Consider the following 21,481-nt stretch of genomic DNA (forward strand, 5'->3'; position numbering starts at 1 on the left):
CATACTTTTTAAGAGCTTGGTGAGGTAAAAATTTTGTATTGGGGTAAGGGTTTATCCTCGTTTCTGACTGATTCCTGCACTTTGTTGGGCTGCATGAATCAGTGAGGTTTTAACTGCTTCAGGGTTTAAGCTGAAGTGAAACTTTATCAAAATACTCATTGTTATGTATGATTAGCAATACCTTAAGCTGAAGATAGGAAAGAGTACTGTCTAGTGCTATTGGGCACTATTTCTAGCTTGGACTGTTTTTAGGAGGGGAGTTTTGCATTACACAGAGCATTGAAATGCAGCCAGTTTTCCAAAACATGATGGTCCCTTTATGATAATGAAGTGGTACTTGTGTGACCCATTACATTTTAAGTCTTCTGAGTTAGCACAGCTACCACACCTGAAGTCCCATTCATGCCACAGATAAGAAAAATGTTTAATCCTTTACTGGAATATAGAACATTGGGATTGAATTGTGATGTTTCTGGCTTGCAGTTACTGTTCAGACTTGATGAACTAATTTTTCATATGTTTAGGAAACAATTTTTTATCAGTATGGAGTAACCACTGACTGTTCTTTGGGATCTTGTTTTCATTTTTAGTTTGGTAGATAGGGAATGCCATCCAGCTCTCTTGCTTTCTCTGTAGAGACTTCTGCCTGGGTAATTTCCAGTGAAATCAGGTAGATAAAGGCAGTCAGAAGAGTCTGAGCTTACTGAGCCTTGAGTTCCATGGGGGGGGGAGATCCACACTTGTGAAGTGTGAAACACTGGCAAAGTCTCCCTTGCTCAGAAGAAGTTTGTTTACACAAAGTTTACGCTACCCTGATTTGGACTACTTGTGGGTATTTCACTTGTGTGTGTTGATAGCTGTGTTTATGTGGCTGCACAGGGTAATACTGGCTGCATGCAGTGGTATTTGTCAGCACCAGCCCAAAGGCAGGGCAGGCTGCAATTGGAACTGCAGCTGCCATTCAGCCAGTTGGGCATTTCTGTGTGATCTCCTGGAGGGTACTGCGAGATGGAAGTTTGAAACTTGGGGAGAGTGGGTCAGTTTTGTACAACTTAGATATTTATCACTCCTTCCTGTCCACACTGTACACCTTTCCTGTAACTCCAATGACACAGAGCTGTGCCAGAAAGCAGCTACTCACAAACAAACAAACAAACAAACAAATGTGGTTTGTTGCTGTTGAGGCTTACTGATAGCATACAAACCCCATGCACGTGTGCACTCTCCACCTACAGAATTAAGAAAGGATACAATTGTGTCTTGTGCAGCCCCTGTATAGACACAGATTTAAGTGGAACTAATGTAAAAAGTCTTCTGGGAAAGTTGCTATTTTAGCAAGATTGTGATCCTAAAGTAATCAAAATTTCTGGTATCCTGTCCCTCCGTGTCATTTTTGTGCAGGAGCTGTGTATCCTGCCTTGTGCCAGTGCAGGCGACAGTCCCTACAGTTGCTGAGCAAGCAGGAGGTGCAGCAGTTCTTCTTCAAGATCGCCTTCCGTAGGGAGATGAATTTTTGGCAGGCTGTACAAGGAAAAGACTGGGTCACTGAGACAGTTCTGGAGGAAACCAGAGTACAGGGGGGCTGAGGGAAATGAGGAAGACTAGTTCAACAAAAGAACAGTAACATTTCCAGGAAGGGTGAGAGAAAAAGAAATCAAAAGTGAAACTTAACAGTGCCAAAAGGGGTGGTCCTTCGATTGAGAGGAGAAGCCATTATCCATTTGTCACAGTGCATATCACAGCACGGTGGCACTTCAGACTGGAACCGAAGTCTTGGTTCAGGTAAGACACAGAAGAATGGATGGAGGAAAACAGGTTCTTAGACTTGGAATGACATGGAGACAAACATTTTGACCTGAAGATGAAAGAATACTTGTGTTCCTCTATGCTGTTCCCAGCCTTTGGATGACGGTGCAATTCCTGCCTGTTCAAACAAGGTTTGCTGATCTGTTGATACTAGAGTGTGCCTTTTTGAAGGAATTTGTACCCCGAGTTTGTAAAGATAGATAGGTTGAAATCTATTAACAAATGAATTACTGTTTTCATTGCAAAAATTTAACAAATTTCCGAGCTCCTAATTCTCTTCGTAATGCTACCTTGAGGTCTGCTGAGAGTCTGGCAGCCATACTGAGTGTTGTTTTATTTCCTGTTTCGTGGAAGATTCCGGCAACTTGCATGCTGGGGACCTTTTCATTGAAGGCTGAGTTTTTTACTTTAAAAACAGCAAAGATGTAAGAAGTTAATTATGTTCAAATTCTCCTCTAAATGGGGAAGTATATTACATAAATAATTTCAGAAGAATGCTTACTTGTTGATTTCCCTGCATTTACTGAATACTGCTACTGAATTCCGTGCTAATAACTGGCTTTTTTTCTTAATTTAAAAAATGTCTTCCTGTTAAAAATAAACGGAGGTGAGTCAGAGAGGGACTTTGGAGAAAGGGAGTAACTCATGACAGATCAGATCCAGATCCCACAGCAGGACAGTGGGACTGAGATGTTTTAAATGAAAATATGTAGATTCAGCCATCTCTCTGTCTTTTAATTAGGATTTGTGTATGAGAGCAAAAGTGCCGAGCTGTGCTCTATGCTAGAAAGCACTAGGTATGCTGCTTAGTTGCCGTAAATCAAAAGCAAAACCTGATTACTTCACGGCTTGTTTACCCCATCTTTTTCACAACTTCTATAATAGTTCTCTGAAAATGGAAGTGTGAAGTGGCTGAAGTAGGGATCACCTGCTTTATGAGCATTTTATTCCATTGTAACATATTTCTTGGAACTCATGTGACAATAGCGTATCATAAAAAAGACAGACTTTTCCTGGAGCTTTAGAGACTGGCTGACTCCCTGTCTTCAGAGTTGTCCTCCCATGTAAGTGATTTAAAATTACTACTATTATTAATATGAATGTTAATTTTACTTGTATCAGTTGTGTCTTTAAGTTAGCAAACTGGGAGAAAAAGACAGTGGCAGTTAAATATTGCTTTAATTGTGCTCCCTGTAATTACAGACAGGCTTAAATGTAACGTATAGGTGGCACATCTCTTCTAACTGCAATAATTTGATGAGTTTGAAACTTACAGCCTGTGAGAAATAAAATGAAAATTCCCTTTACAAGAAAGATTTGCTTTTATAAGCAATATCTCTTGTATCTTAAATGAAAGGCATGATTTATGTGAGAAAGAAGACAACTTCATAACTAACTACCAAAAATATATTATTCTTTCCTGTGTGGTTATAGAAATATAAAGTCAGGTAATCACTGAATTGTGAGGTTAAGCATATGCAGATACTGGTTTATATGGGCTGAATGATATAGATTCTTGCCTGTTTAAAAGTTTAGTTTGAGTGGATTTAAGAAAATAGTATTTTGGGGCAGAACACAAATTGTGTTCTGTTGTGCTGTGTCACAACATGCTTCACTGTTTTATCAGTTTACTTGAAATGCAAAGGTTTAAGATTCAGTTGTACGTTCACTCTTGCTAACCCACACAATGCTGACCCAGGGCATGCCACAAAAAGCTCCGTGGCTGTAGAGTGGTCCTTGGAGGAGAGCAGAATACATTTGTCTGCTAATTATTAGTACTAATTAGTCAGCTGGGCTACTTTGGAGTGTTGTTATTGAAAGCTTTGCAGTAGCAGTGCGTAAAACGGATTGCAGCATTCCAGTAGTGTAGGAGTAGGAAGTTCTCTTTTGGCATTGTCAACTTTTCTGTCTGCCACTGCCAGTGCCTCAGTATAAGACAAGAGACCTCTTCTGAATGCATTTATATAATCTCTCTTCAGAGGTTCCCAGGTGTCTTACACCTAGGGCAGAGAAAGTAAAGTGGCAAATGGGTCCCCTACCAGGAGGAAGTGGAGACAGGTCCTGTAAGAGCCAGCTGTCGGCTGATTTGTCTCAAACATTGTGAGCATTGCTGCAGGAGAGCTGTGATCAGGGGAGAGCTCCTGAGGCAGTGGGGCAGCCCTGAGCCAACTCCTGCTCTGCCCCAGCCCAGCTCACTTCCTGGGGAAAGGCTGGCTGTGCACATGTGAACGAAAAGCACAATCTAATTGAGATAAGGGGCATGCAACCAGGCTAACTAAGCAGGACATGGATTGAGCACATGGTCTGTCGTGGTTTTGGTTTGCCAATGCGAGTTTCTTGGGGCTTGTTCGTCTTTAAATGGGATTTCACAGAGGCGGACTGAGCTCTCTTAAGTGGTTTAACAGGGTGTCAATATTCAAAACTAGCCAGCTGATTGGTTCTGTCAGGTCCGAGGGAAGCTGCCAAGGTCCTTACAGGGAATCACTTTCTTCGCTCGTGGGTTTTTTCCTTAAGTAAAAAACAAACTACACTAAACCACGACACGCCCCTTCCCCCGTTGATGCCCTCTCTGTTCTCTCTCCATCTCCAGACTATCCATGTGGCAGCACCAACACAGGATCTAAGGACTGGGGATATTCTTTGCTTTCTTCTCTTTCTTGGCTTGCACAGCTATTCCATTTGGAAGTTTATTGTGGGAGCGAGGAGCTTGTGGAAGTTTTTGTGGTTCGTGAGCCAGCACCTTTTGAGGAGTTTGTTGTGGGAGTAGTGAAGTGTACTGTGCAAAATTAAGGGCTTGTTAGCCTCTGCTCTTGTGGAAGTGTATTGTATAAATCTAAGGGCAATGTCAGCCAGTACCTTTTGAGTTTAAATATTGGGCTGGTTGCTGCAGTTCAGAGGATGCTACAATCAAACAATGAGAGCTCCTGACATGTGTCTGGTGTCTCTGCTCAGGCTAGACAAGAATTTATAACAAACACTGACATGCCCATGGATTGTCACATCAGTGGAGGCAGGTCCCTTAAGTGTCAGGGGGAGATAGCTGGAAGGCTTGGTATTTTCTAACTTCCCCTTGTGCTCAAAAGTTCAATCTATAAGCCAAATTTAATATTTCTAAAACCGATGGAGAAAGTGGAGGAGAAAGGAGGTGGTATTCCATGCTCAGTGAAACAGAGACAGTTTGATAAGAATTCTTCTAGCCTTTTAAAAAGGGTTGACACGATCTGTATTTACTTTTCCTATTACAAATTAGTTGAGAGCTGAGAATGGAGTGACTTTCTCTGCTAATGACGCATAGTACAGAGGTTTTAATATTCTTTTTAAGTCCAGAGAACTGAAAGAGCTAAGCATCAAAGCTACAGTAGCAAGACAGCCTCTCTCTATTGAAATACTTCTGATTGCATGTATTTATTATGGGCTATTCTACATGATGTGATACCTGTTATATAAATCATGTTGTTGTACTAGTCTTACTGACAAATGCAATCAACTGTGGTTTGTGTTTAGATCCAAATCCTGATGTGAAATGAGTACAGACTTCCTCAAGCTGCTTTTTGAAGTTTCTGAGGCTTTGGTTACAGAAGAACTGGCAGCTCTTAAATTCCTCAGCCTGGAGCATGTCCCCAGGAGAAGGCTGGAAACCATCCAGGAGCCCAAGGCCTTCTTTGAAGTGCTGCAGGAGAAAGACATGATCGGAGTGGGGAACCTGTCCTTCCTGAAGGAGCTGCTCTACCGGATCAGTCGGATCGACCTCCTGACGGCCCCGCTGGGCTCCAGCCGGGAGGAGATGGAGAGGGAGCTGCGGGTGCCGGGCAGGGCACAGGTGTCGGCTTACAGGTAAACACGGCAGCGCGCAGAGTGCAGCACTGCAGGGGCACAGCTCTTTTCTGTCTGCACTGTTGTCTCGTGAATACCCCAGCACAACTGTATTTATTACACATCAGTCCCTGCCATTGTGAGTTTTACATTTTGCAGTTCAAATGTTTAATTGTGGTGTTTACTTCTTATAGTTTTCTTCAGGGTCTCTCTATTCTTTGTTGTCAGGCAACTGCTGTATGGAATTGCAGAGGATTTGAGTGCAGAAGACGTCACAAGTGTGAAGTTCCTGCTCAAAAAACTCTTACCAAAGAACAAACTCCAGGAAAATGCTGTATGAAAAGTGGTCTTGAGTTTTTTGCTAGTTCAGAGTCCTCTAGTTCTTGCAAGAAGGGAGGAAAGAGAAAGCAGTCTGCTCTCATGAAAACCTGGTTTGAAAGAACTGTGATGTTAGCTAATAGCTGTTGTGTGAAAGAATGGATCCTTATTTTTTGCATTTTATCCTTGCCTTTTTTGCTCTCTTGATTCCATTTTCTTTCCACCACCTGACCCCCTAATCTTGTCTTCTTGCAAAATCCATCATGCTCTTCCTTTAATCTTTGCTTGGCATTTATAAGACAAATGTCTTTGTAAGACATATGCTATACCTAAGAAGAGTGATGTTTGCTAAAGGAAAAACAATGTTTTGGACACAGAAAATCGAGTTCTAATGTGAGTTCAACCACAAATTTTTGTGTGTCAATGGGTAAATTTTCTTCTTTATTGTAATTTGGATTAACAACATATTGTTAACTTCCCCCCAAAAGTATTAAAAGGTTGGGTGAGAATAGTTTAATATTTGTAATGAGCTGTGTTATAGAAGTGCTTGGTATTATTAAGAACCTTCCTTAAAAGTCCTATTTATATTGTGGCATGTAGAGGAAAATTAGCAGGTTTACCTCCACCTTGGAGGACAATTGAGCTTTAATAAACAAAATGAGTGCTGAACAGCTTTTCTGTAATAGAAAATGCAAAATGGCATAGTTACAGGACTTAGCCAGAACACAAAGGCACAACAGGATGTTATGTTATCCTCATCAGTGCTTTGTACTGCTGAAACAAAGCAGGATAGCCTAGTTAAATAGGCAATTTCTAATTGTCCTGCTTTGACCTTCAAGATGATGTGTTTATTCATTTGCATTGCATCTTGAGCCTCGCTTTAATGAGTTTTGGAGGAAAAAATAATAGGTCTTTAGCTGGTCAGTCTCTGGGAATGAGGATGTTGTCTTCTGTCCTATTGCAGAGGTGCCAGATACTGCAGTTATCAAAGGTCATTGGATGAGTCTGGGTTATGTGTTTTTGTTTTACCAGTCAATGTTGCAGATCTTTCTGGAAATGGAAATAAAGGAGATAATTAAAGAAGATAACCTGAGAATGCTGAAAGAGCTATTCCAGAAAGTTAGACCTGACTTAAAGAAAAAAATTGATGCCTATGAAGACAAAAAAAAAGGTATATTTATTTAATCTGTTGTTTAAGAACAGAGCTGGGGTCTTTTGTGGGTTTTATGGCTTCATCCTTGGCAGCTTAGAAGTTCAGTGATAACAGAGAGACCTTATGGTATCCTAGGACAGGCAGAACAGCTCTGAAGAACTCTGATTTTTGAAGTTTCCTGCTACTTCATTATCCCATCATGGATTCTTGTATCTATCCTTTCAGTATGTTCTGTGCCTTGTAAATGGTCTTCTTCTGCCTTCTCTTTGCCTTAAATGCAAATTATCTGTTCAGGAAAAAGCACGGTGCTGGTTTTGGACCAGCATAACTTCCAAGTCACTGTAAGAGACAGGAAGTGACAGCTGACTTGGGGAAACTTGTGTTGGGAGACTGTTAGCACTATCTTCTGTTAGCCAAGCCCTTTGCTCTTTGTCAAAGGAACAGCCCTGAGAACCTGTCCCTTGGCTAAAGTGTACCTTTCTGTAATCACATAGGAAATTTCAAGGACTTCAGTATATCCGGGCTGTTGCAGCTAAGGTGGTGCTTTCTGGCACCACAGCTGGGTGTTCCTTTGGGAAACAGGATGTCTCAGTCAATAACAGCCTCCTGAATGACTCAGACCTGAGTTTCCTCAGATACATTTAAACAGTCCATGCAGTACCCTGCAGAGCTGCCAAATAGTTTTCTCTGAATGTCTTTGCTGTCCTCTGCTGGTGTCTCTAAAAGAGCAGAAGATAATTGCCAAGGGAGGCTAGTGCAAGCAAGTCCTGTGTCAGGGGAATGGCTTTCTAGTAGTATTGTTATTATTTTGTCCTCTTGATAAGTAGGAAAAAAAACATGTAGTGTAGAGCTTGCTGCCCTGACAATTGAATTTCATTTAAACACATTTTTGTAACTTGTAAAATGAGTACGGTGATTTTGTTTCCTTGGTTAGAGTCATGATTTGATGATTTCTTCACTTTTTTCAGAAAGTTGTATTCAAATAAGTGCTCTGAGGAGATCTTTCATTATGCTGGTATTTTGCATCCTTGCATCCACTCACACAGTCAAGTTCTCTGGAGAAGAGAGAGTAGCCTCAGAAGTAAATGGACCAGCATTTTATACTATTGCACAAAAATGGGTCTCCTCTTTCACTTATATATCCCACAGTGGAGATGCTGGTGAATGGCTTGCCTGAGATGATTACTGACACTCAACCTTTTATTATCTGTATCTTGCTACCAGTAGCAGAGCAGAGGATCAGAGAAGCAGTGGAGCACAGCCCTGCATGCCTTCTATAATAACAGGTGGTCTGTGAAACTGGAGGCATGCTTGGCCCAGCTCTACAAAATGCCGGTGTCTCACTGGTGTGAAAACCCCCTCCACCTCACTCCTTGTTCTGCTTTTTGAGTGTTGAAATATGCACAGTGGGAGATTTATCCTTTTAATTCTAAAATGTTTTGTTTATCTTCTCCTTCTTAGAAAATTACTCTAGGGAAGAAGTCCGCTATCCTGTGTCTGTGCATCCAGAGGAACAAGGAGCAGGGGAGGGGGCAGCAAAACCGGTGAGAAATACCTCAAGATGACCTTTAAAGTATTTACCCATCTCCTGGGAGAGGGAGCATAAATTCATAACAATAAGCAGGTGGAACAGCCAAGATGGAGGGGTTCTGGCTTTATATGTAGGCCTTGGAAGAACTCCTAACAAATTCTATTTTCCAAACAAGACCAAACCTTCTTCATGGGGACCTGGTTGTCAGCAACCTTTTAAGCAAGAAATGAAGGAACAGTTGAGTGAAGAAAACCAATCCTAATGGAGACTGGGACATTAAAGTCCTGGCCAAGATACTCCTGCACAGATGTGAAGGGAATAGCAGAACCTACTGCCTCACTGGAATCACAAGAACCCTCAGAGGAAATGGTGGGGTGCAGGAACTTTTCCTGTGCACATGCAAATTTGTGTTTCTGGATCCTTTCTCCCATGTCAAAATCATATCCTGACAGAAGAGAGAGAGGGAGACAATGCAGATTCTTCTCATCTGCAGCTAAATTGTATCCTTAGAATTTTCCTTTCTCAGCCTTTGTGATTTTATTTTTTTTGTACTTAGATAATGATGGACCAGCAATCTCTAGATAATGTATTTCTTTTTGAATGCTTGGCTCTGCTTTCCAACTGTTTTTTTTTTTGTTGTTGTTGTTGTTTGTTTTGTTTTGTTTCTGCAGCATGGGAAAACATACAAGATGAAAAATATCCCCCATGGTTACTGTTTAATTCTTAACAACTACATTTTTAAAAATCCAAGTTACAATAGAGAGGGAACATTGCAAGATGGAGGTAAGTACTTTTTGAACCCAATTACTGATTTGGTTTTTTTCTCTGATAATTCTCCAAAGCAATTATCTAATCTTTGCTATGAGGACGAATCATGTCCATGGTACTCCCTGGCCTCCAGAGACTGGAGGGAGTCACTAGACCAATTGGAAATATGCCACTTCCAACATTTAGCTGATTGCTTAAAGAAGGATCTACTTTTTGTTCTAGGAAAAAGGCATTGTCTTAATTGGTTATATCTACGACTAGTGGAAAAAGTGATTATTATTTCACTTTTCCAATTTTTGATTGTTTTTTAGTTCTTAGCTATCACAGAAAAATTCTCTTCAATGCTCAAACAAATGATCTGTAACTTTCCTTAAAGCCTGTCTTCATGCAAGTCACTTTTAAGATAAACAAGAGTAAAAAAGTAAAATCAGATTCCTGAAAGGACATATAACAGATATTTTAATTCCATCCAGCCCATTTACAGGCTGCTTTCTTCCCAGCTACTTTCTCTCTGCCCCCCAACAATTAGGCCACCATTTCCTGAGAAGTCTTCATGACATTTGTGAGCAGGTTACTCTGACTTCCTTCTTGCTGCATCAACCATTCTCACAGAACGAGAGACCTACTTCATTTAAGTGTGGCAGAATTTCTTACTCCAAAGAGGTGACACTTCTTTAACTTGCCAAGTGTTGTTCTTAGGCAATGCAATGCATAACATTGCATTGCATTGCAATGCATAGTTAAAACTAGCTTTAACACAGTAAACTTCACTAATTTGTACACATACAACATAGAATCTGAAACCTGATTTTGTTTTAGATAGCATGATATTTAACCCTGTTGTATTTTAAAAAAAAAAGAAATTAGGCAAATTAGGCATTTGGGTTTTTATAATAGAATTTGGCAGGCTAAGAGCCAGTCAGGTGATTTTACTGGTGGGATCTGAACACTTTTGCTAATATCTGATCTACCACACAGACAATGATGTTTCAGCATCTTCTTTGTCACTGTGTATGTTTAACAAGTTCCTTTTGATTATTTTGTCCCCAGAGGCTGTGAAGAAAGTCTTTACATGGCTTCAGTTTGAAACAATTGAGTACATGAATCTAGAAGGAAAAACAATGTATGACACAGTTAAAGAATACAGCAAAAAAGACCACAGAAATATGGACTGTTTTGTGTGTTTCATTTTCTCCCATGGGGAAAAAGACAAAATAAAAGGTGTTGATGATGAGTGCATAAATATTGAAGATTTAGTCTCCTGCTTCACTGGAACTAATTGTCCTTCTCTTGCTGGGAAACCCAAGGTGTTTTTCATCCAGGCTTGCCAAGGCTCTGGACATCATCCATCTGTTACAGTAGAAGCAGACTCTACTGGACATCTTGAGGTGGATGCCAGTCCTTTGACTTCCATTCCTGACAAGGCTGATATCCTGATTGGCATGGCTACGGTGGAGGACTGTTTGTCCTTCCGCAGTACTAAGACTGGCAGTGTTTACATTCAGTCCCTCTGTAAGAAGATGGAGTTGCTTTGCCCACTGTAAGTACTACCTCTAATTCTTGTACATTTGGAGTATTGCAGATGTGCATACTAAAGTGTGCTGTGCTGAAACACAGTGGTTTGCATTTGTGCAATTAATGCTTTTCACATGCAGGACAGTGGAGAACATATTTATTTTGAAATTGGGCACTGTTAGTCTTCTACAGATGAGCCAAAGTATAAGTGACTTCTCCTGGTTTTCCTGTGACAAAACCAGGGTTGTAATGCTGCAACATTACACACAAACAAGTGTAATATGTTTTTTAATTTTTTTTTTACTGATAAATTATTTTTCTTCCAGTGACACCTGATTAGAAGTGACTTTGTTGAGTCATTACACAGACAAAACCCTCCAGTGTTCTGTAGGCATGATTTTCATTGTTGCCTCCCACCCATCCCCTCATAAACTTCATTTACAAAATAGAATTTCCCTTCAGATTTCATTTTCTCATGGTGTCCGGAAGAAGCCATGGACAATGTATAGGTTTGTTTCATCTTGGTGACCTCTTCTGGCTGTAACCAAAGCACTGCTACATGGAGGTTGCTTTTATTTCCCTAAAACACACTGAATTGTGTGGTTATTCAATGGAATGTGCAATTTCAGTGGCAATAGGGTGAGGAAGATACCAGCCTTCCTGGGGATACCACTTTATTGGGGCAAACACACATCACCACCTTGGCCGAGCCGCAAGTACCATGTGTTTCAATGTAACTTCTCTTCATTGTTGTTCAAGGCGCATGGATCTCACAGCCATCCTGACAGAAGTGAACAATGAAGTGGCAAGAAGAGAATTAGAAGGATCTAAGCAGATGCCAAAGATAACATCAACCCTACTGAAGCAATTGATCTTTGAGGTTCCACAATGAAAAGCAGACAAGTAAGAATACACTCGGTTAAGAATGACATCTTGAGTGGGCTTTGACAGGGAAGAGAATTTACATGAGAAATCATCTGGATCTGTGTAGTAGCCCCAGCCCTTTAAGGAGGCATAGGACCTAAACTTCCATATTGAATCAGTCTTCCAACACCTGGATCTGTAGCGGTCGGTTAAGGCTGTGGAAAACTACAGATGACTGGGCTTTTTGTCCTGCAGAAGCAGTGGAGTATGTTCAGTCTGGGTTTCAAGTGAGAAAGAACTTTCAAGCATTATTGTAGAAGTTATTGGAAATGTCAATGAAGTCCCATTTGTGTCTGAGTTATTTTAAATCCTTAAAATCTGAAAAACTTGAACAGTTTCAGAATGCTGGATGCCTTCCCAGGCAGCATGTGTAAGGTTGTAACTGCTTTACCCAGAGGCGAATCATTGTCTGTCTTTGGAAGCTATAATTGTTCATGGAAAGTAACATCCTGCTCCAGAAGGACCAAACCCCCATGATTATGTTTGTTTGGTTCCTTTCTTCTAAATATTTGCTTTGGTTTATGCCAGTCATTTACTTGAATAAGCACAACTGTATGAGTTTTTCAATAATAAAGGTTCTTACTTCATTATTTCTCAGAGCTCTCAGGGCACAGTGTGTCTTGAATGACTGTGGAATACTGGAAGGGAGCTCTGTAATCATGTTTCTGTTAAAATAAATTACCTCCAGTTTTATATCACCTCGGTTTGTGGTGTGTTCCTCTCTTGGATGAGCTTTCTGAGGGACAGTCAGCATGGCAAACACTTTTACCCCAGTAGGTGTCATTTTGCTCTTGTTGGAGTGTTTGTTGGCAGCCACCCAAGGGGCAGCAGCTGGAGAGATGGCTGAAAAGAATAAATGCAGGACTGTCAAGATAATGGCAGCTGATGCCAGTAGGGCCATTCAGTAACGGCTTCCTCTGTGAGAAACTTACTGGAAGGTGGCAGCTGCTCCAGAAGTGAAGTTGTAAATGTATAGCATTTCTGTTTCTCATATTTCTGTGTCAGAGTTCAATACACTCAGACCAAGTTCTTTCAGCTATTCTACATGAGGAGGAATTGGAGATCAAATTTAATTATTTGGTATCTTTGGGGCTACACAGGATTTTGATTTGGTAGGGTAAGACAGCTACATAGGTGTGCTGTCTGTCATGACCCTGGACATCCCCAGCCATGGTGGAACATGGTGGAAGCCAGCTCAAGCCCATTGCTCTTTTTAAAGTTTAAATGTTTTATCAGTTGTCCAGGTTTTATACTTCTATGTTGGGCTGGGGTGAGCCACATATCCACACCCTCCATGGTGGTCTTGCTCAGGAAGACATTATTCCTTGTTAATTGTCTTGGGGTACCTGATGATTCACAGGTGCAAATGTCTTCTCTAAAAACTAAGGTCACCCTCCAATCTCCCTGGTGTTGAGGTAAATTGGACTTTCTTTATTATCTGTTCTTTCCTGAGATGGTGTGGTTTTTGTCCTTCTCCTGTGAGCTGTCCTCCACTGGAGGGGGGTACTATAGATACTATAGAGGGTGCTGATCAGTCACACCCTGTGATTTAAATTGATTTGGTATCTTGTTCTACCATCACCATAGTTTACCATTCTCACTTGTGGATGACGACCTACTAGGAGGCAGAGAAAACCCCATCAAAATCCTACAAAGAACTGCAGAAAACAGCCATACTGTGAATTTATTTGTAGGTTATACAGCAATCAGGGAAGGAGAAAACACACTTTGAGTTTTGCAGTTCTGAGCAAAGTGTGGCTGGTAGGTTTTTGCAGAGATTTGTGTACCTCCCACAGAGCTGAGTGGTAAGAAGGAAGTTGGTTCTGCAATTTCCTGACTATTTTGTTCTCTGTAGCACAAGCTAGAGAATGGTGAGGGGCAATCTCTTTGTCTCTCCGAAGGCCCTCAGCTTTGTTTTTTACTATTTTTTATTTTGTTGGGGTTTTTTTTTTTGGTTTTTTCCTTTTTTTTTCCTCCTAGCTCATGGCTGGGAGGCCAAATCCAGCCAAAAGCCTGGCACTTAATTCTGTTTTGTTTTCAGACAGCAGAAGCATTGCCACCAGAAAGTGGAGCCAGAAGTCTGGTAGGAAAGAAGAGTTGGTGAGTTGAAGTTATGCAGACTTAAACTGAAAGCAGGCAAGAACAGAGTGGTGCTATTTGAAAAGGAAAACACTTAAAAGAGTTGAGGAAGACTGTTAGCTGAAGAAGAAGAAATATTGCTGTCCAGGGACATGAGTCTTTGCCCAGTCATTCCCATTTTGCTACTTATTATTTCAGTTTAACAGCAATTTCCTAGAGAGCTCTTTATGACCACCTCCTGTGGGAAGTCTGTCTTTCCATCCAAATGGTTTGGGGATGACTTGAAAATGTGCTGCACTTGGGACAGGCTGGGGCACATGTGAGGATTCAGCCTGTGTTCAGCTGGTTGCCAGCTTCTCCCACTGCACGGGCTGTGGTGAGATCCCCACCACCTGAGTGTTCCCACCACCTGTGTAAGGGTTCCTTCAATTCTCAAAGTGCTGCAAATTCAGGTGCTGATGAGTTTGGATTGATTGAACTGCTGGTTATCTCTGTGATCTCTAAGATCTGCAGGAAATCTGAAGACCAGTGAGAGGTGGAAACAAAATACACACCATTAAGGAGATTAAGCTGTACAGCAGGGAGTCCAGTGCTACATTTTTCTCCGGAGGTGTTGAGTGTTCAGCCTTTTTATTCTAACCCCTAAATAACATGGGCACATTCTCAGAAATTATTGAAGTCTGTTTCAACTAGAGATACTTCAAATTATGAACAGAGAATGGCATGTTTAATCTGCAATAACTTATTTGCAATGTGATAAAATATACAAGTGAGATCTTTGGGAATTCCCAGATACTAATTTGTGTGTGTCCTCTCTGTAAGTGTGCCTTTACTTGTCACTCTGTTCTCTTACTGTCAGCCACTGGAACTCCCCAGGCCCCAAGCGTGGCCAGCTCTTGTGGATGCCAACCTTACATTCCTAGCTGGGTGGAATGTTATCCTGGACACATCTCCCGAGCTTGGCCTAAGTCTTCTTACATTAGTTTTGTTCCTGTAGCCACTTTGTGCTTAGGCCTTTGTGATTTGTCCAGGTATGTGAGTGCAAAGATGGATCCATACAAAAGATAGGAAGATCTTGTTCTAACATGTCTTGAGGAGATGTCAGCTTATGGCCTGTTGAAAAGTGCCTCACTTTCTGGATTCCTTCCATCTTTGACCCAACTTGCCATGCATGTAGTAACCAAATATCTCACACAGGGTTTTGAACATTGATAAGGCACTTCTAGGATAACAATGTACAGATTTCTGTTTAATTTATTGTTAAAGTGTTTTTTTACTGGACTTTTGGGAAGCTGGTTTCAAATCAGTGCTTAGCAAGAACACTGGTTCTTTATAGGACAGGATGGATGTGCTGAGCGTTGCTCTCTGGCTCAACGCGAGCATTAAGGTGTTAAAGTTCGTTTTCAGAAGGATGAAACTGCAGTTGGTAAAATCTCTCCCCTCCTGTTGTGAAATGCCATCTATTCGTGGTGCTGCAGCAGGAGGGAAGCGGCGGCGGCGCAGGGCCCAGGGCCCAGTGTCTGCTCCTGCCGCAGCACTGCCCGAGCGGGCGGGGACAGCGGGGGAGCAGCTGCTCTCCACGGCTGGGGCCCAACGCCTGCAGGGGGCGCGCTGCCTCTCCCGACAGCAGCCCGGGAGGCTCGCAAGCAGGAACGCGAAAATCAGTGGTGGTATACAAGCTTCCTTCTCCTTGTATGAAAACCGCAGTGGTTTGTGAGTGCCTGGGAACCAGCGAGAGGCGACTGCAGGAAAAGGCCGGGCAGAGGGAGACCCTCGCACCGGCACTAGCAGGCTCCGTTGGCTCAAGGGTGGGCTCAGCGCCAGGAGGAAAGGCGCCAGGCCCGGCCCGAGGCGGGGCGTTCCCCAGGCCCCGCTCCGGAAGTTTCGATCCAGAGGGAAGCGCCGTCCCCCCCGGCCGGGCCGCAGGGCCATGGAGCTGCCCCGGGCCCGGCTGCTGGCGGTCAGCCACGAGCTGGACGAGGCCGAGCTGGCGGCGCTCAAGTTCCTCAGCCGGGACCACGTCCCCTGGGGGAGGCTGGAAGCCGTCCGGAGCCCGCACGACTTGTTCGAAGCGCTGCAGGAGAAGGGCGTGCTGGAGGCGGGGAACCCGGCCTTCCTCAGGGAGCTGCTCTACTACATCGGGCGGATGGACCTCCTGGTTTCCCACCTGGGCTCCAGCCGGGAGCAGGTGCAGCGGGAGCTGCAGGCGCCGGGCGGGGCGCGGCTGCCGCGCCTCAGGTGGGTGAGGGCGCCGGGCTGGGCTGGGCCGGGCTCCTGCTGTCCGGGACAGCACTCCTCTCAACACCAGGCTGAAGGGTTCGGCTTCAGGCGCTCCTGGGACTTGGATCCTCCATCTAAAGCGGAAAGATGGGGGAATATGTGCTGGGGGAACAGCAGACAAGAGGAGCAGGAAACGCGATCAAACAACGCCCTCCCCTTCTTTCTCTAGGTACTTGCTCTTTCAGCTCTATGAAGATGTCACTGAACTTGACCTGTCGTATTTCAAGTCACTTTTGGACAAAGAATTACCAAATAGCAAGCTAACCCGTGAGACTGTAAGTATCTCTTTAACACGTTTTAAAAATTATTACTATAATTCATAGAGCCTATTATATTGCTCATGGGGGAATGAGCATCACTCTTGTTTATGGTGTCACTCTTACGGTAAAAACACCACAAGGAAAAGAGTTCCCCTGGGTGCATATGGGACTTGTCTGTGCTGTAGTCGGGCACAGCTTTTGCAGCAGTGTCACAGCCAGCTGTGCCAGGAGTGCCAGGCACTGAGGCCATCACCAAGCACCACACAGGACTCAGGGCACTCAGTGGCTTTAATCAACAAAAAACTGATGAGCACATTTACTTATCTTGCCTAACAGACTGGTTTTTTTCTTCTTCTTTTTCTTCTTTCTAAGTCATCAAATACAGAAAGTGATCCACTGTGGATATTGTATTTTTTAATTTTCTTTCTAAATGTAGAAAATACGGATCTAAGCAGCAGATTCTTCTCAAGGCTAAGCCAAATGAGTTCAAATTTACAAGTAGCCTTGCAGGAGATCCAGTGCTTTTATGCCATCTCAGCCTGCAGTTCCAACTTGGTACTTTGTTCTGTCTTATAAAAGTTTTGAGGATTTTCCTTTTGTTAGAGGGGAGACTGTGAGAGCTGTTCTAGTTAATTCCTGGGGTGACCACTCTGCTCTGCCATTCACTGATGAGTTCTGTCCCTTGTGGTCCCCTTTTGCTTCAGAGCAATCTCTACACCCTTTTTGCCAGTGCTTAAGATGGTCACTGCAGTGATTTTTCTGTTTCAGTTGAGTCCAGGATAGCCACTGAATGAAAGCTATCATTAAAAATACTGTTCCTGCATGACCACTGTTAGATATCCTGGGTTGGATCTTTAGATCTTGGCACTTCTGAGTTACAGAAAGGAAATGAGTGTGTTTTGAGAAGGTGTTGGTACTTAAATGCAGTACCTTGTAGGTTTTGTTAGACTGGGATTAACTGTCTCAGCTGAGGTCTCCCCTGAGCTCCCAGTCAGCTGGATTGACTCTGTGGGTCGCATGTGCAGTCACTACATTAAACCTTAGGTGTGCGTGCTGCAAGCTTTGCTCCTGGTGGCAGCATGGAGATGCCCTAAGAGCAAACTGCCTTTCTGATTACCCAGACAATGCTTGACATTCTCACTGAGATGGAGAAGAGGGGCCTTCTGGGGAAAAACAACCTAAGTATGCTGAAGAGTCTCTGTGAAAAAATTAACATCAGCCTGTGGAACAGAATTGAAGATGGATTAAACCGCTTTGGTAAAACAACAAAACAGCCTCTTCCCCCATAGTTATTCTTGAAGTGATGTAGAGGTATTGTACAGGACTAATCATGAATGCTTTGCAGGCCAAGAAGAGATGCTCATCACAGAGGAAGAAAGGGTCAACACAGGACGCCCTGAGGGACATTTGGTGTCATCTGTAGCACCTGATCCTCCTGGCAGTTTTAATGACTCTTCCCAGGTAAGTTAGTTTATTTCTTAGACACGTCATCATTTTGTCTTCAAGAGCTCACCCATCCATGAAGTGAACAGTTGTTCTAAGAGGAACTGTTTAAAACACTGTCTAGAAAAAGAAAACTTTTTATTTCAGAATAAGTATGCACAACTCTGCATCCTTTATTCTGAAGTTATGTCCCAGGCACAGCTGCTGCAGTGCTGTACTTCAGAAACACCAGCAAGGGTAGCAAGGTAGGCCGAGTTCACCATAGCAGGAATTAGGCAGTTGGCTTGGTACAGAGATGTGAGTGAACAGAGCACCCGTGTGGGCTGAGCCTGACTCTGGTTGTGCAGCAGGGTCCTGTCCTGCACAGACTGCCAAAGGCAGTGGGGCAGGGCTGTGCCAGGCCCTGGTAGCAGAGCTGTTGAGGAGAGCTGCCCGCAGAGGAGGCCAGCTGGCTCTGTACCCTGCCACTCCCAGCAGCTAAGCAGCACTTGGAGGAGAGTGCACGAGTTTCACCAGGAGTCTTGTCTTTTCAGTTGCTTGAAGCTTACAAAATGACCAGCCGACCCTGTGGAGTGTGCCTGATCATGAATAATCACAATTTTGCAAAAGCTAGGGAAGGAGTGCTGGAACACAAACACATGAAGGATCGGGATGGGACAGATGTGGATGCAGGTACAGTGAATGTTAAAGATGAATTTGAGAATCTTTAAAAATAGAAACCTTGTTTCACTTTCTAAAGGTTTGAATTTCAGCCTTCCCTTTCTAGAGTTACTTTTGTTATAGCGGCTCAGTTGGCTGTTTACTGTGCTGACAAGTCCTAATCAACTCATCAAGTTTTTAGTGCCTGACACTAGACAGTTCACTTGCATTTTGCAGTTTTAGTGAGGTTATTGCAACCTTAAGCAGCATCCTGAGCCTGCACCTTACAAGCTAGGCTAGCTTTGCATCAGCCCTATGCATACTAATTCTAAAATATGCAGAAATAAGCAAGGAAACCTTTTCATGACAGTTAAGGGAACTCAGTAGATGTATGATCAGTGATTAGACTACTAGAGTATTTTCAGACCAGGAATGTAACTGTATGGATGTAGTAATGTAGCAGATGACCAGTTATGTCTAGAAATGCAATTTGCAGTTGCAGAGTCCAATTTTCATATAATGAAATGTCTCCAATTTCCCTTCTCTTTGCTTTCCAGCGGCTCTGAGGAATGTCTTTAGCAAGCTTCATTTTAGAGTAGAAGAATATAGAGACCTCACTGCAGAGGGAATCCGTGAGACTGTGAAGAGCTTCCAGAGTAAAGACCATGAGGACAAGGACTGTTTTGTGTGCTGTATCCTGTCTCATGGGAAAAAAGGCATTATATATGGTGTTGATGGGCAGGAAGTACCTATCCGGGAACTGACCACTGCTTTCACGGCACAGAATTGCAGTTCACTTGCTGGAAAGCCGAAAGTTTTTTTTATTCAGGCCTGCCAAGGTGATGCTTTCCATAAAGGTGTGACCATTGAAACAGATTCTGGAGAGCAAGATTCTTCTGTAGAGCGAGATGCAAGGTTTCAGCTCGACTGCATCCCTGCAGAGCCAGACTTCCTTCTGGGCATGGCCACCCTGCAGGATTATGTCTCCTACAGAAGTACCAGGGAGGGAACCTGGTACATACAGGCACTGTGCCAGCACTTGGAGTACAGCTGTCCTCGGTATCTATGTTTCCATAAGCTTATTTTTGGCAACACCTGAATTTTCCTTTTGGATGACAGGAATTTGATTTAGATGCAGAGGTAGATGATATGCAGTGGGATTGCTCACTCAGAGTGAAAACGATGTAGGACAGAGCAGCAAACGGTTCAAAGCAACTTAGGGAACTGCTCTGAAGCCTATTTAAACCAGGAACTGTTAGCACTGGTGTATATCAAGATAGTGAGAATGTTATTTTGCTGGTGTTAACTGCCTAATACAAACCGTACTCATGTCTTTGCAGAGGGGAAGATGTTCTCACCATCCTGACAGCAGTAAATCAAGAAGTGAGCAAAAAAAATTGTGAGTGGGGAGCAAAGAAGCAGATGCCACAGCCCAGTTTCACACTGAGGAAGAGGCTTATCTTTCCTGTCAACTAAATGGGAGGGAACTGCATGGCAGAGAGAGCTGCTGCAGCCTGGAATTAGCTGGTTTCAGCTCAGAATACAGTCAAATGCAACAGACTTTCAGTGCCTGCTCTTAGCAGAAGAGCAGATGTTTTTAATTGAAAATACAACTGAAGAGAAAAAACCTTCAGAAATTTGTATTAATAGATTAATTTGTTTTAACACTTTATACTTGACAAAATCAAAGATGGTCTTTGATTTATCTTTGATTTATTTAGCTGATCTCTCTGTGGTTTTCTGGCTAAGATACACTTGGTGTTCTCTTATCAGTTGTACCACATTGATATTGCTTTCATAAGGTATCTTTACAAGGCAACTTCTGGAAGACAACCATTATAAAGACATGTGTACTTTGTGCCTAACCTTTGCAAAATAAAGGGAGGAGTGCTGTAAATTTTATAGGACATAATCAGTGTGTTTTGTTATTTGTCCCCATCACTTAGAATCATTCATTCTTAGTAGTACATTCATCTTTGGTTCATGTCAAGATAAAGTTTGGCATTTGTCATCTGGCATATTCGGCAGGCTCTGTCTGTGACCTGAATTTCACAGTATCCTCTACATAGAGTAGTCAACAGTGAAAATCAGTTGCTCTGGTACAGCTTCATGGTTGAAAATGTCCAGTTATCCTATGTTCACTTACCTTGCTGTATTTGAGTCTTAGTTCTAAGCACAGGAAAAGCCACTAGGTAAGTACCCAGCTCCTTAAAACATTTTATATTGCCTCACGTGGTGAGGCAGTACCCAGAACTGCTTAATGTCTACCCCCATTTGTCACAAATCTAAAGGGCTCACATAACATCAGCTCCTGAGATGAAAAAAAACCATAGTGCTGTTAGCCAGTGCTGCAGTGCTAACACTGATGTAGAGGAATGTGACAGGTAGAAGAATTATAAAAGAAAAGCCTCATAAAATCAGGCCTGCTTTATTTAATTAATAGCTAGCCTGTCCTCTTTTCTAAGTGTAGTTAAGCAATTTGCAAGTTCCTGTGTGAAAACAATCTTGGTATGAAAGGTTTGTTAACACAACCACCAATCCTTGGGTTGAAAAATAAGTGCATCTGTGTAAACAATTAAATCTGTTCCATGAGAACCCATAAAGGAAAAATGTAATCAACCCAAATCTTATCACATACACACAAATCACCTTCTGACCAAAAAATGAAGTGGTAAGAAAACTACCAGCCAAGAGGTGGTGTGCATGAGGTCTGTGAAAAATGTATAAAATAAGTTATTTGAATAAAGAATTGGCTTTTCCCACATTAAGAAAATGGAGTCTTGGCTAACTTATTACAATAGAAGAACACACTAGTTGCTGTAAAAGAGCGGAGGAGAAAACCCCAAAGCATCACCCATGCACAAAATCCCCCAAGGTACTAGAAAATATGAACAGATTCATTTAAAGTGAGGCTCAACACTTAAATACTGTCTAAATCAATTTATTGGCTTC

At 42.6% G+C, this 21,481-nt stretch overlaps 2 protein-coding genes across 5 annotated transcripts; both read left to right on the top strand.

Annotated features, from left to right (window-relative positions):
• The first annotated feature begins 1,542 nt into the window (after positions 1-1,542).
• Positions 1,543-15,257, top strand: LOC310911490 (caspase-8-like). Of its 4 annotated transcripts, XM_083865068.1 has the most exons (9): positions 1,543-1,782; positions 5,311-5,640; positions 5,848-5,953; positions 6,970-7,108; positions 8,552-8,634; positions 9,293-9,404; positions 10,440-10,929; positions 11,664-11,807; positions 13,870-15,257. In XM_083865068.1, the coding sequence occupies exons 2-8, from the start codon at positions 5,330-5,332 to the stop codon at positions 11,794-11,796; spliced, it is 1,374 nt and encodes a 457-aa protein (XP_083721194.1). In that variant the 5' UTR covers positions 1,543-1,782; positions 5,311-5,329; the 3' UTR covers positions 11,797-11,807; positions 13,870-15,257. The 4 variants fall into 4 exon arrangements, with proteins under 4 accessions (XP_083721194.1, XP_083721193.1, XP_083721192.1 ...); XM_083865067.1 differs by lacking the exon at positions 13,870-15,257 and having other exon boundaries at positions 1,544-1,937; positions 11,664-12,526; XM_083865066.1 differs by lacking the exon at positions 13,870-15,257 and having other exon boundaries at positions 1,546-1,782; positions 11,664-12,526.
• Positions 15,258-15,778: 521 nt separating this feature from the next.
• On the top strand, positions 15,779-21,271 carry LOC310911489 (caspase-8-like). The gene is made up of 7 exons (XM_083865065.1): positions 15,779-16,145; positions 16,357-16,462; positions 17,569-17,704; positions 17,793-17,908; positions 18,424-18,562; positions 19,087-19,588; positions 19,870-21,271. Exons 1-7 carry the CDS (start codon positions 15,838-15,840, stop codon positions 20,003-20,005), a joined length of 1,443 nt encoding a protein of 480 aa, XP_083721191.1. The 5' UTR covers positions 15,779-15,837; the 3' UTR covers positions 20,006-21,271.
• The last annotated feature ends 210 nt before the right edge of the window (positions 21,272-21,481 follow it).

Source organism: Zosterops lateralis (genome assembly GCF_965231275.1).
Source record: "Zosterops lateralis genome assembly, chromosome: 7".
In the NCBI taxonomy this organism is placed as follows: domain Eukaryota; kingdom Metazoa; phylum Chordata; class Aves; order Passeriformes; family Zosteropidae; genus Zosterops; species Zosterops lateralis.

Coding starts and splice junctions, on each gene's coding strand:
- LOC310911490 (XM_083865068.1), top strand. CDS start 5,330: ATGAGTACAGACTTCCTCAAGCTGCTTTTTGAAGTTTCTGAGGCTTTG. Junction 5,641..5,847: donor GCACAGGTGTCGGCTTACAG/GTAAACACGGCA, acceptor CTTTGTTGTCAG/GCAACTGCTGTATGGAATTG. Junction 10,930..11,663: donor ATGGAGTTGCTTTGCCCACT/GTAAGTACTACC, acceptor TTGTTGTTCAAG/GCGCATGGATCTCACAGCCA.
- LOC310911489 (XM_083865065.1), top strand. CDS start 15,838: ATGGAGCTGCCCCGGGCCCGGCTGCTGGCGGTCAGCCACGAGCTGGAC. Junction 18,563..19,086: donor TGGGACAGATGTGGATGCAG/GTACAGTGAATG, acceptor TTTGCTTTCCAG/CGGCTCTGAGGAATGTCTTT. Junction 19,589..19,869: donor TTGGAGTACAGCTGTCCTCG/GTATCTATGTTT, acceptor ATGTCTTTGCAG/AGGGGAAGATGTTCTCACCA.